Genomic DNA, 18256 nt, shown 5'->3' on the forward strand with positions numbered 1-18256 from the left:
GAGTATACATTAATGCATGCTCTTTTCAACTGTTATCACGGATTTCACATTCATGTTTAACTAAACGAGCTACAGCGTCGCAAAGTAACGTCTACATTGGTGAATTCGTATAAAATTCAAACTTTGACGGCCATTTTTGGCACTGTCAGATTTTGAATTTTGAAAATTAAATTAGGGCCGAGTATACATTAATGCATGCTCTTTTCAACTGTTATCACGGATTTCACATTCATGTTTAACTAAACGAGCTACAGCGTCGCAAAGTAACGTCTACATTGGTGAATTCGTATAAAATTCAAACTTTGACGGCCATTTTTGGCACTGTCAGATTTTGAATTTTGAAAATTGAATGAGGGCCTAGTATACATTAATGCATGCTCTTTTCAACTGTTATCACGGATTTTATATTCATGTTTAACTTTACGAGCTGCAGCGTCGCAAAGTAACCTCTACATTTGTGAAATCCGATGAATTTGAATATTTCATGTGCCTATTTGGCACTATTAGATATTTAATTTTGAAAATTCAATTAGATCGCAGTATTCACTACTGCTTGTTCTTTCCAACTGTTATCACGGATTTTAGATTCTTCTTCAACTAAACGAGCTATAGCGTCGCAAAGTAACGTCTACATTCGTGAATTCGTATAAAAAAAGTTGTTTCTTTTATTTAGATTTCCTGGATGAGGAAGCGGGACTTGCATATTCTGACTTCAAGCATCCACACGTATACTGGAGATGGTAGGTTTAGCGTCCATCATCCAGAAAACAGCGACGATTGGGATCTCCAGATCGAGTACGTACAGAGGCGGGACTCTGGGATTTACGAGTGTCAAGTCAACACCGAACCAAAAATCAACATGAGGGTGGAACTCCACGTCGAAGGTATAAATTCTTTTCCAACATAGTCATCGGTGCTGTTGTTGTTGCTTTTTTCTGATCATTATTGTAAGCGACTTGTGCCTTTTAATTTAGTTTTAATATTGTTAAATCCGATCTTTTTATAGTTCACTTGCAGTAGATATCTTTTTATTGTACTTTTATAATACGAATTTATTGAAAAGTAATTCAGACCCACGGATATTTAGATTCTTTTTTAGTTGTTGTAATCGTTAATGAGAACGTGTAGTAATTCATAATCAATCTATTGAAATTCTAGTCGGGTGTAGGGCCAAATGCATTGGGGAATTGTCCCTCAATTCCCAGCCGTAGTCTCCCGAACCAGCCGTATAATCTGGACTCATGAGCGTTTGTCCTATATTAATTGCCAGCATAATCTCTTACTGTACAAACTGTTCTTGTATTCGCATCAGTCAGTTAGTTGAAACAACATTGTCAGCTTGCAGCACCATGAATACCTAATTTGTTAAATTCTGCGGCTGTTACAATTAATTATATATGTAATTTATAGTATTCAATTAACCAACAACTGATTTCTTGGGTTTTCAAGTGGGCACATAAGATTAAACTTCATTTACAGATAGTTAATTAAAGGGTAACGAAGTGAACTATAAAAATTTCTGTTTTTACATATTATTATTTAGTGCATTTATTGTTTAATTAAATTTCGATTTGTATGCTTCAAATTCGTTGTTATTTATTTATTTATTTGTTTGTCTGATTCAATTTGATCGTTGTATAGATTTAGTTTATAATTTAAGTGATATTTATTATTTATTTGTTGTATATCAACAATTAATTTATCACATTTGCATGTGCTATCGCATTTATTTCGTTTGTATTTTTTTATTGTAAACTTATTACACTTTGCAATTTACTTACCCCTTACACACGTAGGTGTTAAACAAGACACTCACATTTACCCTTATATAAATACACTTGTGCAATTTTGTAGGGAGTGTAATGTATTTTACCTTTTTATTAATCTATTTTTTTTTTTGTAAGTATAATACACAACACACCCCCAACAAAACTGCACAAAACACTTTATATTTTAAATTATTCACTTTTTGTATATTATTTNTCTGTACCCCAATCGGGGAATTGTCCCTCAATTCCCAGCCGTAGTCTCCCGAACCAGCCGTATAATCTGGACTCATGAGCGTTTGTCCTATATTAATTGCCAGCATAATCTCTTACTGTACAAACTGTTCTTGTATTCGCATCAGTCAGTTAGTTGAAACAACATTGTCAGCTTGCAGCACCATGAATACCTAATTTGTTAAATTCTGCGGCTGTTACAATTAATTATATATGTAATTTATAGTATTCAATTAACCAACAACTGATTTCTTGGGTTTTCAAGTGGGCACATAAGATTAAACTTCATTTACAGATAGTTAATTAAAGGGTAACGAAGTGAACTATAAAAATTTCTGTTTTTACATATTATTATTTAGTGCATTTATTGTTTAATTAAATTTCGATTTGTATGCTTCAAATTCGTTGTTATTTATTTATTTATTTGTTTGTCTGATTCAATTTGATCGTTGTATAGATTTAGTTTATAATTTAAGTGATATTTATTATTTATTTGTTGTATATCAACAATTAATTTATCACATTTGCATGTGCTATCGCATTTATTTCGTTTGTATTTTTTTATTGTAAACTTATTACACTTTGCAATTTACTTACCCCTTACACACGTAGGTGTTACACAAGACACTCACATTTACCCTTATATAAATACACTTGTGCAATTTTGTAGGGAGTGTAATGTATTTTACCTTTTTATTAATCTATTTTTTTTTTTGTAAGTATAATACACAACACACCCCCAACAAAACTGCACAAAACACTTTATATTTTAAATTATTCACTTTTTGTATATTATTTATCATACTTGCATGCGTCATTGTATTTATTTTTCTTGTATTTTTTTACCGTAAATGTTACCCAAGACACATACACTTACCCTTATATAACTACACTTCAATTTCTACACTTAACTTACACATTTTACACCAACCACCTTCCATAAATTGTGCAATATTGTAGGGGGTGTTATGTAAAATATGTACGTTTTTATAAGTATAATACATAGTAACACCCTCGACAAAGTTCCACAAAACACTTTATATTTTAGATTGATTATTTCTTGTGTATTGTTTATATTACTTGCATGTGCTATTGTATTTATCTTTCTTGTATTTTTTATTATAAACTTGTTGTAATTTATTTACCCCCTACACACATACACACAACACACTTTTCATTCCAATCCTTTCAAATTTACATAAATCACCCTATCATCAAGTCATATCCATTTTGTGTGGGTATTTTGTGCACTTTTGTAGGAACCGTTATGTGTTATTCGCTTTTATAATTAAATTAATTAATTAAATAAATTAATTAAATAATACACAACAAACCCTCAAAATTACGCAAAACACTCTCACAATCACCCTACTCACATGGCCCTTCTTCATGAGGGTGCTGTGTGTAATACTATAGGTGTGTGATGCATATAATTGTAATGTACAACACTCCCTAAAAAATTACACAAAGCACCCAATATAAAGCACCCCATACATCATACACACCACAGTTCATCTTATAACTCTACACACCACCCCACATTTGTGTGGTTGTCTTGTCTAATTTTATAGGGCTGTAATGTATATAATTCTAATATACACTACTCTCTATAAAATTACACAATGCACCCATTATAAAGCACCCCATACATAATATCCTAACACAACTCGCTTCCCCATACAATCCTATGCAGAACTCCTCATTTGTGTGGGTGTTTTGTCTAATTTTATAGGGGTGTAATGTATATAATTGCAATATACAATACTCCCTAAAAAATTACACAAAGCACCCCACACACAATATCCTACACGCCTCACTTCCCCCTACAATCCTACGCACAACCCCACATGCGTGTGGGTGTTTTGTGTAATTTTGTAGGGGGTGGTATGTCTGATAATGGACATAACACCTCCTACAAAAATTACACAAAACACCCAGCGCAAAACCCCTTCCCAATCTCCATCACCTAACCCCCACACACAAAACCCTAGACCCCAACCCTGAATCCAACATCTGTACCCCAATCCCCACACCTGTACCCCAAACCCCACACCTCAACCCCCGAAACCCCACACACCATACCCCAACCCCACACGGAAAAGAAATAAAGGAGGATATATATATATTATATGTTTTATTTATATATTAAAAAGTGACAAAAAATGCTGAAAAAAATTGGCGGACTAGTGCGTTAACTTTTGTGAGTCCCGGAGGCTCCGGGTCTTGGGTCGGAGGTTGTCCCCCAGAACATCGGAGTCCTGGAGCATTCAGAGTTCCAGTTCATTGAGGGCTGTGGATCGTAAGAATTTCGACATATCGAAATTTAAGGATTTCAAAGTATCGGACACGAAAAACCAAAGATTCGGTATATTATACCGAGTCTTTGATGTTTCGATGCCCCATACTTCGAAGTCCCGAAGTTCCGATACGTCGAAGTTCTTACCATCCAAGCCCTCGATGTTCCAGAACCCTGATGTTCCAGGATTCCGATGTTCCAGGACTTCCCCCTTCCAACCCCGGAGTTTCCAGTCCCCACGAATGGATGACGGGGCGAAGACACTCCCGGTGGTTCGACGACACTGCCGGAATTCCCGACGCTGAAAATAAAAGAGAAAAATTAATTATTTGTTGTTAATTAATAAGATTAAAGATTACTATTTGATTAGAAACAAAAATTGAGTTAAATAACTACTGAAAGGTATTTTCATAACGTTTTTACTTACCGTTCTACGATCCTGGTGATCTTGGTGATAAGATATCCTGATGATCCTGGCGTTGGTGATGGTCCTGTAGTGTTGACTCTGAAAGGAATAAAAAAAGTTGAATTATTCGTTAATAAAGTCAAAACTTATTGCCTAAGGAAAATAAAATCACTTCTATTTATAATAAAATAAGCAAACTGTTTATTAATTATCAAAATATAATTTTCAATCGTTTTACCTATGGTCCTGTAGTCCTGGCGAGTCCCAGTTCCACGATTGAAAGATAATCCTGATGATCCTGGCGTTGGTGATGGTCCTGTAGTGATCCATCCTGAAAGGAATGAAAGAAAGTTAAACAAAACAATAGAAAATAATAATGCATTAAACCATTTCTCATGTACTCCAAGTAATGCTAAATTTTTTATTCAAAATGCTGTTTGCACTTTACTTTTTTCGTGAATGTTACAAAGAATTTTAAGGGAAACAGTACCTACAAAATATTTTATGCCTTTATGCTTTTAGCAAGTTATTTCTGGAAAATATGTTTCCATATATAAAATTTTTGCATTGCTAAGACTGAACATTTTTAATCTAAATATCTGTAAGGGAATTTTTTAAATAAAATTGCAAAAGTCTACAGTATGAATTTGTTTAAATATTATCTTTACTAAATATCTTTTCCCAGATGTTAGAATTTTGCCTTAAATTGTTTCAGATGCTCAAGCAGCTATAACAGGTCCAACTGAAGTGTTTGTCAAAAAAGGAAGCACAATATCGCTGACATGTTCTGTGAACGTCCACTCAAACCCACCATCATCAGTCCTGTGGTATCATGGATCATCCAAAGTCGATTTTGACTCGCCCAGGGGTGGAATTAGTTTAGAAACGGAAAAGACAGAAGCGGGCACCACGAGCAAGCTACTTATCACCAAGGCTTTGCTGTCCGACTCTGGAAATTACACTTGTCAGCCGTCCAACGCCAGTCCTGCATTCACCATTGTCCACGTACTTAATGGTAAATGTTTGATTTATTATTATCTGAAACCAAAGTATAGCCATTAGCTACTTAAAGTGACCTAAAACTTGATACTATTTTCAAACAAACTAAAGAAATATTCTTATTTTATTTTAAGTTGCCAAAAAAGTATTTAGTTGTTATATATAATTATTTTGTAGCCGAAAACAAGATACTTTTAAAGTCAAACAAACGTCAGCAAAAGTTATTTAAAATTTTGGTGAAGGCGCCGGGGCAATTTAAAATAACTGTAACTGAGCTGTAATTCAGATTTCATAGAGGTAGATTAATGAATTATATTCTTTAAAATATATTTTTTTCATATACATGCAGTTAGGAATACTAATTTTTATTCTTTTTTGTAATTAAAGCACAATTTGTAATATAACATATAGACGACAACCCAACATACACCAAATATTACAACTCTAGTAATGTAACTATAAAAAAAGTTAAAAAACATTTTTCTTCATGAAAATAACGTTTTTCGTGAAATTTAACANTCATCACTAAAATATACTCTTTCCCTATACATCCAGTAAGGAATCCTAATTGATATAGTTTTTTATAATTAAACCACATTTTGTAGTATAATATATAGACGGCAACCCAACATACACCAAATATTACAACCCTAGTAATGTAACTTAATGTAACTACAAAAAAAGAAAATAACGTTATTCATGAAATTTAATACTGTTTAAAACAAACTACATAATATGACGTAGAAATAATTAATTAATTAATAATAATTTTGCAATATTTTTACATATTTTTAGTTGGAGTTGCTGATAAAGTAATAAGTTACTAATTACGAACTACTAGTTAATCTTTATTGTAAGAAGTATCGTTTTAATGCCCAAAGTAAGACATTCATGAAGATAAAAAACATTATCAGCAATTATTAAAAAGATTTTAATGAAAATTTTGGTGGAGGCGCCGGGACAATTTAAAGCAAATGCAATAATCAAGCTATAGTTAAGATTACACTATAGAGGATTAATAAATATTCATCATTGAAACATATATTACCATAAACCTATCGTGAGGGACCCTAATTTATACCATTTTCTACAATTAAACTACATTTTGTAGTATAATATATAGACGGCAACCCAACATACACCAAATATTACAACCCTAGTAATGTAACTTAATGTAACAAGTTAAAGAAACGTTATCAGGAATTATTAAAAATTTGACTGAAAATTTTGGTGAAGGCGCCGGGTAGTTTAGAACTAAAGCATTAATTGAGCTGTAATTTAGATTTAATTGAAACAGATTGATGAATCTTAATACTTACAACATGTTTTCATATAAATGTAGCTGGGGATGCCAATTTAGATACATAATTGTTTTTTTTAACTAATTTATAATTTGCAATGCAAGATATAGACAACCGAACATACAGCAAATATTACAACTAATAGTGTAACTACAAAGAAAGTTAGAAAACACTATTTCTCACAAAAATAACTCTTATACATGAAACTCTACACTATTCTTGAACAAACCACAACATATTGCGTGGAAATAATTAATTAATTAGTAATTAATTGTACACGCACAAAGGATTAGGAACTGTAATTGCTTTCTGCTGATTCAATTTTCTTAAAAATAAGTCAAAGAAATGAGCTTTTGTGCGACCTTTTTCGCAAACAAGAAGGATCAAACTTTAATGTCGAAATGTAAAATTCATGGTATCTTCACAAATGTTACCAGCAATTATAAAAATTTTTATTGAAAATGTGGTGGAGGACAATTTAAAACGAAGGATGTAATTGAGGAGTAAATCACATTTTAGAGTGAATTGATGAATTTTCATCACTAAAATATACTCTTTCCCTATACATCCAGTAAGGAATCCTAATTGATATAGTTTTTTATAATTAAACCACATTTTGTAGTATAATATATAGACGGCAACCCAACATACACCAAATATTACAACCCTAGTAATGTAACTTAATGTAACTACAAAAAAAGAAAATAACGTTATTCATGAAATTTAATACTGTTTAAAACAAACTACATAATATGACGTAGAAATAATTAATTAATTAATAATAATTTTGCAATATTTTTACATATTTTTAGTTGGAGTTGCTGATAAAGTAATAAGTTACTAATTACGAACTACTAGTTAATCTTTATTGTAAGAAGTATCGTTTTAATGCCCAAAGTAAGACATTCATGAAGATAAAAAACATTATCAGCAATTATTAAAAAGATTTTAATGAAAATTTTGGTGGAGGCGCCGGGACAATTTAAAGCAAATGCAATAATCAAGCTATAGTTAAGATTACACTATAGAGGATTAATAAATATTCATCATTGAAACATATATTACCATAAACCTATCGTGAGGGACCCTAATTTATACCATTTTCTACAATTAAACTACATTTTGTAGTATAATATATAGACGGCAACCCAACATACACCAAAAATTACAACTCTATTGACGTCACTATAAGGATAAACATTTTTCATTTTTTCTCACAAAAATAACGTTATTCGTGATATTTTAATTAATTTATAACTTCCACTGTAAGATATAGACAACCGAACATACAGCAAATACTACAACTAATAGTGTAACTACAAAGAAAGTTAGAAAACAATATTTCTCACAAAAATAACTCTTCTACATGAAACTCTACACTATTCTTGAACAAACCACAACATGTTGCGTGGAAATAATTAATTAATTAACAAAATTTTTAAGGACATCTTCGTTGAAAACCTTTTGCATTTTTATAACTAACATTAAATACAAAAAAAATCTTCCTCGTTTGGAGATAAAACGTCACTCTAATAATAAAAACCTATTAAAAATCTTTGTTTTCATGAAGCTTACAAAATTATAATTGGTCCAAATCAATTTTTCGACTGCTTCAACAAATTTATACTTTTAAAAAATATTTTGCAGAACAACGAAGTGATTTCATCAAACAAAGAAAAATTATTAGTTTTTCTACTATCTTAACGTGTCAACTATTGTAAATAATCCTATTTTACTCATCCCAGCATTATCCTGTTGATAGAATTTATTAAACTTTGATCTTATTATTGTATATTAACTTTGTAACAACTAATATTACCATCAACGTCATTTTCAACTTTAATATTAATTAAGAGTATTTTCATACTTAATAAAATTATTATCCTTTGAGGGTTTGAGCGGGTGGAAGGACGGAAGGGGTGTTTTCCGTTGCTACACAACTTTTAAATTAAATTCCGTAAGCTTGTTGTCTTACGAGGAAGCAACCGTACATTTTGAGCGCGTTTCAAATAGTTCTGTAAGGAACATGTTTTACTCTAATAACGTATGTGGACTGCTCCTACGTAAGGTTTTTGACAAATTGTTTCCTTTAACATTTTCTACGAATTTTAAATGAAGGCGCAGTGAAGATTCTAACAATACTTTTATATTCTTCCGGGGCTGAAAAGGATTACAAACAGAATAATTGTAATTTATAAAGAAAACTGTTAACTTTCAGTATACACGTACTATTCCCAGAGATGTGATTTATTTGAAATACTTGCATTTAAAATGCAAATACAGAATAAAAAATACCAATTTTTAACTTGCATTTAAATACTTTTTATGAGAAAAGCATTTTGTATTTTATTTAAAATACTTATCCAAATGTATTTCATATTAGTAAAATGCAAAATACATTTTTGCCTTCAAATGTTTTGCTAGTATCACCGATCAAACATTATATAAAATGATTTATGAAAGTTGTTAACATTAGCTATTGAAGGTATTAGAAGCTTAAAAATTTAACTGAAGAAACCAAAAAAAATTCTAAACTCCTTTGAAATGGATAATCTAAAATATTGGATAGATATTGTTTTCCGGGTTCAATGTCATGGTCCATAGAATTTTGAAGGTCCAAATTTATATTAGCACCTGCCAAATCAGGAAGGAACTGCGAAATTCTATGAACGACGACAAAACAACCCCCAAAACAATATCCAATTGATATATGCCAACTGTGTAAAACTGAAAACTACAAGATATTGTGGTGTGCTAATGAATGCTTATAATCCAAAATTCCTAGAAAACAATTCGAAAAACTTCACTTATTAGATGAACTCAAAGCTAAAGAAACTATTTATTCCATTTCTTTCTTTTATTACAATGTGTAAAAGATTAGAAACAAAATGGGGTTGTAAATATTTTGATATAAAATGATTGATGGTAATTTAACATCAATTATTATTTGCAACCCTATTTTGGCTCTGATCTTTCACGCTAAGCAAACTATTTTATCACCACTGTCTTTTTTCCAATTAAAAAGGGTAACTAAGACAAATAAGGAAGCATATAGAAGAAGTTTTTGTGGCTGAACTGAAAAAACTATAACATAAAGATAGAAAAACTACACCTCAACCACTTCAAACAGAAAAATATGAATCATACTTCGCTGCTGGTGATACAGTGCAAAATGATCAAATGCCTGCAAGGCTTTCTCAAAAAATATTATTTGAAAGAGGTATTTTGAAAATATGTATTTTGCATTTAGCATTTAAAATACAAAAGGAAAATCTATTTTGTATTTTACATTTGAAATAACAAATCAAAAAAGTAATTGCATTTTGTATTTAAATACTTTTAAAAAACCATTTTGCACATCTCTAACTATTCCACAATTTCCATCACCAGAAACAGTACTCTATTAGGACTAATTCTACCCCTCTTAAATCCTGTTTCGGTTTTCGGTATGCCTCTAATTAGCCATTAATGTCTGATAAGATGTCCTGCCTAACCTATCTGGCCTATTTCTTTATGACTTTCATGATGTTTTTTTTATTTATTAATTAGTAATTAATTGTACACGCACAAAGGATTAGGAACTGTAATTGCTTTCTGCTGATTCAATTTTCTTAAAAATAAGTCAAAGAAATGAGCTTTTGTGCGACCTTTTTCGCAAACAAGAAGGATCAAACTTTAATGTCGAAATGTAAAATTCATGGTATCTTCACAAATGTTACCAGCAATTATAAAAATTTTTATTGAAAATGTGGTGGAGGACAATTTAAAACGAAGGATGTAATTGAGGAGTAAATCACATTTTAGAGTGAATTGATGAATTTTCATCACTAAAATATACTCTTTCCCTATACATCCAGTAAGGAATCCTAATTGATATAGTTTTTTATAATTAAACCACATTTTGTAGTATAATATATAGACGGCAACCCAACATACACCAAATATTACAACCCTAGTAATGTAACTTAATGTAACTACAAAAAAAGAAAATAACGTTATTCATGAAATTTAATACTGTTTAAAACAAACTACATAATATGNCTCAATTTATGGAGATTAGTTTGCCGGAAACCCATTCGTCCCAGCGTGGTTGACGAGCAATATTGATCGTCCTGTTTGAAACAAATTGACAATTAAACTAACTGATTGGAAATCAAACCCATGTCTATGTAGTAATTGATTGATTGGTAGGTACCAGGAGGCTCTCTCCATTAAGAAAATACCCTTTAAGGAACATCACACGTCATTAACGAAAAAACAGGGCCCAATCATCGAAAATTAACTGATGCAATTGTAACATCCGAACGCCGAAAGAGAAATAAATCAAACAAAAGTAATGTTAACAATATTTCAGATAGATAAACGTCCTATTTTGAAATTAATGCTTTTGTAAACAAATGCTCCTATCATTAGTTCCAAAAGACTTCAAATTGAATTTTAAATACACGAACTGGAGCCTCCCAATATGACGTCTATTTATATTTTATTTTGCGGGTTGTTAGAAACTTAATTTACTTATAAAAAACTTTCTCAAACATTTCTTTCGTTTATAATTTTTCTTTCGATGTTAAGAGACGTAATTGCTGGAGGATTTTTTCCTGGCGAGAATTATGGGACCGTTAATTCCTCTGGGAGGGATTAATTGTTAATTCATTATTAAACTGTCGAAAGAGATAGCGTGCCAAATGCAGACCAATCGGGAAAATATATAGGGGCAATTACGAGGCCGCTTCGATGGCCCTTCCCGTTTACGCAAGCATTTTCCGAAACAATAACTTAATAACCAGCCCGTTTTCATGAAAAATTCTACCGTTCAGCAGTTTTTCCAGTAATTATAAGTTAACAAGGCCGTTTATATGCGGCGCATTTTCAAAAACCCCCTATAATACCTTAAAGGCGTTCTAATCATCGACGACCCCGCTCCCTTGCACAACACCGCCGCAGCAATAATAATTAAAACTGAATTAATGTTCACTATCTCAAAGAGAACATTACACGAAGAATAAATAACTAGAGAAACTGTAATTATGTCGAGCTGGATTTTCTCTTTGCATTCCAATTAGTACAGATTTTCATTAATTTGGACAACTACAAGAAAAATGAAACTTCAAATCGCGTTTAGGTGTATTGTGAATTTTGTAAACGCACAGATATAATTAATAGTATCATTTTAACTTCCAATTTTTCGTTTAACAATTAATATCCTGTAATAATATTCATTGTAACTTGGCTTAGCTCTTGGTGAAACATTATTCAAATAATTCATGAAATAAAATAAAAGCACTTGGTTTCGTTTCACTATTTTTTATTTAATTCTCTAACATATGTTTCGGCTGTTATGCCATTATCAAAGAGTTATACTCTAAACTATTAATATCAATAATATCTAGGTAGTTCGTTCCATTTAAAAGGAGAAATTTACTCATTTAAGTTAGTTTACAGTATAACTCTTTGATAATGGCATAACAGCCGAAAAATATGTTAGAGAATTAAATAAAAAATAGTGAAACAAAACCAAATGCTTTTATTTTATTTCATGAATTATTTAATATCCTGTAATATTCCCACACATCCCTTAATTTAAATTTGCTGTCGTTTGATACTTACTAAGGTATTTTCGTGAAATATTTAAAAGATCTAATCAAAACCGTATCGTATTTTAGTTGATTATTATTGAAACGCTTAGAAATTAGTAAAAAGATATGTGATACAATTTATTAAAACTGTTATGTACAGTGACGTATTCTATAAATTAATTTCTGTAAGTATATTTAAATTCATTTAATTAATATCAAATTTCTTTAAGGCTTGAAAAGAGTGGTGCATGGCAAAGCTAGTGACATTGTAAATTTCTAATCAAATAATGTTTTGATTCAAAAACACCTTTACCCTAAAAGTAGTAGATACCTATTTTCAAATCGTAAATGTAAATATATTATTAAATGTAAGTGAGTTGACCCTGCAGGGTCATCCATATTTGAGAAGGCAAGTTCAAAATTACGCATTTAAACAACAATTATTTATCAATTACAATTTGTTATTTTAAACTCGTAGAAACTGAGTATAAATTCGTTTGATGAATTACCTACCTAGCAACTTTGAAAACTTTTTACTTCACCCTTTTTAATAAAAATAATACTTAGCCCTTACCTAAGGGTTGCTTTGAGAAATGCATACAATTTTGGACTTGTATTACAAATTATTTATGATAAAAATATTGAAATACTGCGTACTCAGATTAGGCAAAATAGTTTAATTTAAAATTAACTTTTCTTATTACTCCAAGGGTGGGTAGTGTATTTCAATATTTTTATTACTAAATAGTAACTGTAAATATATTCTGTTATCGTCTACAATGTTTATATGTTTAATTTGTACAGTACGTGTAAAAATGACTTGAACATAATAAATTAGTTAGTTAAACATATTTCGCTTTTAAATTCATGTTACTATCAACCCTAGAAAAACCTGCATTTGAATTTTTAAGGTCACGCGTCGTTGGAAAGCTCATAAGCGCTTTCGGATGAGGTTTACTTCAAGGGTCGCAGATGAAGCTAAAAACACCTAAACAACATTTACTTCGTTCATGTTGTCATTTCCTACAGGAATATTATGATTCTAAGCACATCTACCACAAAAGGAGTTTGTTACATTGCGCAGTCATCTTTCTGAACATTCATTCCCTCATATATTCCCTCTCCCTTATCTCAGACCATTGAGATATTCTTCATCCGAAAGCTTCCATCATAAGGTTTCCAACGATATATAGTACATACTGGACTCAGCCAAATTTTTATTTGAATATTCATAAACTATTTATTCATCCCCAATATAATCAAGTCGAAGACCGTAGTTTTTTTTATTTCAGTTAAGTAATTAGGTAAGTACCTTCTTCAGTTAGTAATTACAACAAGGAGAGGACAATATATATAAAGAGTATAAGTAATTATCACTTACCTAACAGTTTTCCCATTCATTTCAATTAAACTCCAAACTTTTCCTTGCATTTCCCTGTTGTTGCATAGAAGATTTTCGTTGATTTAAGTGAGCAAAGTGTAACTAACTAATCCTTGGCTGGAACGTACCATCATGTGACACCCATCAACTAAATCAATACAACACACGTCACGAATTGCTTTTTTTATTTTACATTCGTTTATTAATAACACAAAAAATTAAGGCTTTATTATTAAATATGTGACACTAATCGTTATTTCTAACTACAATATGTTACGATTATGTTAAATAATGACGATGTTCTGAGGTTAATACTGACACTTATTATTATTTCACGACCAATTTTTCAGAATGACGATTGTCCGTTTCTCCTTTGGCGGTCAGGAAGTTACTATCTTTTACTGAGATATAATACGAAGCAAAAAACGTTATCAAGTGTAATAATAAACTTGTTTCCAGCAAAATATATCTTATTACGATAATACAAACATAAAATACATTTCCATACACCTACAACTTACAAAGATAAAAAATTGTTTAAGGAAAAAGAAAATTTGTTAACATTAAAAAGGCACAACAAAAAATTAAGCCTCATATATCTAAAGATGTAATATGTACTTCTCTCTGTAAAGGAAGTGTGAGGCATAATTTGCGATTAGACAGGAGCGATTCTAGCTTCCCTTAAAGGCCAAAGGGTCCGCTTCGCAACCCCGGCATTGCACTCAGGTCAATTATGCACCCCTTTCTCGCCTGAGGGCAGCAATTTGCTTTACGGTGGTGCTTTATGTACTTGGTTGAAATAAACCTAATAAAATACACGCAAAATCTTTTTATACTGTGTGACATACATTTGTCGTTTATAACGACGCTACGATTATAGCGATGGCAAATTTTCGATCTTATTGACGGACTCCCGAAGGGTAGTAACAAAACGACAGGGACTATATACTATAGACGCATTCTTGTTCATTCATTATCTTATTATGAGATAAAATACTGTAATTCTATCTTTAGATTTACAAGATTATTAGGTGTTTGTGAAGAAACAGTTTATTACTTGAGGGCTGATATAGTGAAAACGGCTGGAGTTAGGTGAATTTTTAATGAGGCACTTTTTGAATGTAGAGTATGAAATTTACTTCAAGAGAGTGTGTCAGACCCAATTTTGTAAGTGAAGTTGTTCGCGGGGTATAAAAGTTCAATGTCTACTCCCCGGAAAAGTCAATATGTTTTCCCGTTTCAAACTTTGACCGCTTGCGGGTTCGGGTTACTATTATTTATACTAAAAGTTGAAATTTGGCAGCCTTTTTTTAAGTATCCTTTGTATTATCTTCCCCAATGAAAATCAGAGGAGAAAGGGTGGCACTTTGTTAGGTAATTTCCAGACAATTTAAGGACTGACTTCCAGTAGTCACTACTCTATTTGTTAAGCTTAAAATATCCTGATTTAAGATGAGATTTGGCTGTCTTTTATTGAAATTTTCCTTTTTATATATTTCGAAAAGTTCGTTAAAAATTACGATAACCATGGAGCCTTTCAGAACCGCCCCAGCAAGGGAGAAAAATTAGACTAAAAGACTTGAGTATCTACTTATTCTGTTGGGTTAATAAATAAATTGACTAACCCTTTTTCGATTTAATACGTATAATGGACGAAATCGGTTAATATTTCAGCGTCGGCCCTTATAAAGACGCAATATCCAATCCGATGCCTACCTAATGCACAATTTACTTATCTTCGTACCTCGGCAATGGTGCATTAAAGAGTGAAATGGATCGGCCTAAGTGTTTTCCTATAACTGTTTTCACAGTTGAACGGAAGAAGCCATTCCGTTCTGTCTCATTAACCTAAGCGCCCGGCGGTAGCGACGCCGACGACGTCGTCGACGGCCCACCGCCAGTCCGAAAAACGAAGATATGAGCTCTAGGTAACTGTTTATTGCGTTCCCTGATTAAAATCCCGATTAAATCGATTCCAGTTCGGCTATTATTATACGTTTGTCGTTTCCGCATTCAACCGATGGAAATTGAATTCTATTCCGGGGACGGGGGTAGGAGAAGCGCTCCCAAACTAAAAGCCCTTTCATGTAAAACGAACGGCGGTACTTCAGATTCTACATTGATGCTTAATTGAGAGGGATTAAGGACCTTATGCCTTGCTCTTACTCTTGTTGCTGCTCCACTCGATTAGAAATTTCGTCTTACGAATTTATGACAAAGGTATTAAGTTCATAATTCGGCACTCGACCTACAAAAAATTCTCAAAATCACCCACGTTATATATATAAAAAAGATACATTTTCACGTCTCTCCAGCTAAATAAGATGTACCTACTCGCTACTGATCATTTTAATCACGTAATACATAGCAGGGTCCAAATATGTTCAAAAACAAGAACGAGTTATTCATTATTTTATTCCTTTGTAAAGACCAACATATGAAAATTTTTAGATTCTTGGTTACAGTTAACTAAATCATAGTTGTTTATCATGATTCGCCATCGAAAAAGGAGTCAACAGAGCGACAGCGTCAAAGCTTGGCAAAGCTGAATTCCACAAGAATTTTGCTGATAGATTATGATTTAGAATGCAACAGAGTATTAATACATGCACATTTCTGGTGTTCCTAAAAGAGATGCAGTTTTTTGTGAACAGGATTCTCCACCATATACTCCCGATCTGGCCTCAAGAGACCATTGACTTTAGAGGAAGAAAGCTCAACATTAATAATGAAGTAAACTCAGCAATTTTAGTACATTCTGATGACAAAACTTCACACTATTTTCTAAGGACGTATAGAAATGTTGGTGAAGCGGTTTGATAAATTGAAATACAAGAAAATCATTTTGAAAATAATAATAGCATCTACCTAAATTAAGATTCACTCTTAATTTTATTTGCCGTATACATGCAGTAAGAAGTGCTAATTTATATATTTTTATATAATTAAAGTACAATTTGTGATATAACATATAGACGACAACCCAACATACACCAAATATTGTAACTCTAGTAATGTAACTACAACAACTGTTAGAAAACATTTTTACTCACACAAACCACAAACTATGACGTAAAATAATTAATTAGATATATTTTAAAATGCATCTGATTGAAAACCCTACAGAATTTTTTCTTTTTGTTGGTAAAATCAAAGAATAAAAACACAAGTCGTTCACAAGAATTAAATTGAAAAAGATTAACAAAAGTAATAGAAAGTTTTGGTTTCAGGTGAGCATCCTGCAGCAATGCAAACAAGTAGGGGAGACCTTCAAAGTCACTTGATGTTACTCACCAGTTTTTCATCAATTTTAGTGTTAGTTTCAAGATGATTATTATACTAATTACTACCGCAGAACGTAAAAAAACACTCGGTACAACTCCACAAGGTAACAATTTTGTTCGCAAGAGTGAACTACCTACCTAACTAAAAGAAAAAAAAATAACGTTTGGTGATAAAAAGAAATACTATAATAATATAATAGTCAGTGTAAATAAATTAAAAGTATACTATATTTTTGTGGTGCTAACACTATTAATTATTGTGTTGATTGTGATTACGACTGGGGGCTCACAATGCTGGTTTTTGGACGAACTTCTAGTGACTATAAAAATTTAGTGTTAGTGTTTATATGATAATACTGGATGGTAATCGAATTCGAGAAATCACTGTACAGTTTGTGACTGTAGACTTTGCAAATCACTCACAATTTTCAATGTTTTGGTTACTCGTTATGCCCTGATTATATCAACATTACCTTAAAATATACCGAACCCTGTGTTAGAAGGGACTAAAGGCGATAAGGACACGACCCTACTTGATTTCAATTTTAATCCCTACCGGGTTATAGGTACAGTGGAATTCATTTATTATGACTCCGCTTATATTGACCGACCGCTTAATATGAAGTAATTGCAGTGTTAAGTTTGATTTTCATATTAAATTCTGTATAGGAAAGTTTGGATATAATGACTCCGTTTAAAATGACATTTCGTTTATTATGACTGATTTTAAAGAAATCATATCCGGCTATAGTGACCCAAATGATTAATAATAACATTTTCGCTCATTTTTCTGACCCTTCTTATGTATATTGATATTACAATTCATCGTTCTTTTTCTTTTTCTGTTAATAAATAGATACAATTTGTAGTTTTCTCTAACTAAATAACTAACCAAAATGGAAAGTTGTTTGTTTTCTAAGACTGTGCTTTGTATGACACCCGCTTAATTAAACGTGTTTGTCATTTCCCTTCGGTGTCATTATAAGCGGATTCTACTGTACTTAAAATTATAT

The 18256-nt window shown here is 31.7% G+C and overlaps 3 protein-coding genes across 4 annotated transcripts in view; 1 reads left to right on the forward strand and 2 right to left on the reverse strand.

Annotated features, from left to right (window-relative positions):
- The first annotated feature begins 653 nt into the window (after positions 1–653).
- On the forward strand, positions 654–17870 carry LOC108735697 (zwei Ig domain protein zig-8). Its single transcript, XM_018467778.1, has 3 exons — positions 654–884; positions 5418–5717; positions 17190–17870. The coding sequence occupies exons 1-3, from the start codon at positions 683–685 to the stop codon at positions 17288–17290; spliced, it is 603 nt and encodes a 200-aa protein (XP_018323280.1). The 5' UTR covers positions 654–682; the 3' UTR covers positions 17291–17870.
- LOC108735695 lies at positions 4162–5598 on the reverse strand. Its single transcript, XM_018467776.1, has 4 exons — positions 5514–5598; positions 4941–5033; positions 4724–4801; positions 4162–4597 (listed from the first exon to the last, which is right to left on the reverse strand). The coding sequence occupies exons 2-4, from the start codon at positions 5030–5032 to the stop codon at positions 4333–4335; spliced, it is 435 nt and encodes a 144-aa protein (XP_018323278.1). The 5' UTR covers position 5033; positions 5514–5598; the 3' UTR covers positions 4162–4332.
- The window catches only part of LOC108735692 (zwei Ig domain protein zig-8), a 202207-nt gene continuing 189574 nt past the window's right edge, over positions 5624–18256 (reverse strand). Inside the window, exons 6-7 of one of the 2 annotated variants that reach the window (XM_018467771.1) lie at positions 13960–14107; positions 5624–5740 (exon numbers count right to left, since the gene is read on the reverse strand). In XM_018467771.1, the coding sequence (XP_018323273.1) occupies positions 14043–14107 (65 nt within the window). In that variant the 3' untranslated portion in view covers positions 5624–5740; positions 13960–14042. Of the gene's footprint in view, positions 5741–11040; positions 11115–13959; positions 14108–18256 lie in introns of those variants that run through there. The other variant, XM_018467770.2, reaches the window with a different exon arrangement.

This window comes from Agrilus planipennis, unplaced genomic scaffold, assembly GCF_000699045.2.
Source record: "Agrilus planipennis isolate EAB-ADULT unplaced genomic scaffold, Apla_2.0 scaffold86, whole genome shotgun sequence".
Classification (NCBI taxonomy): Eukaryota; Metazoa; Arthropoda; class Insecta; order Coleoptera; family Buprestidae; genus Agrilus; species Agrilus planipennis.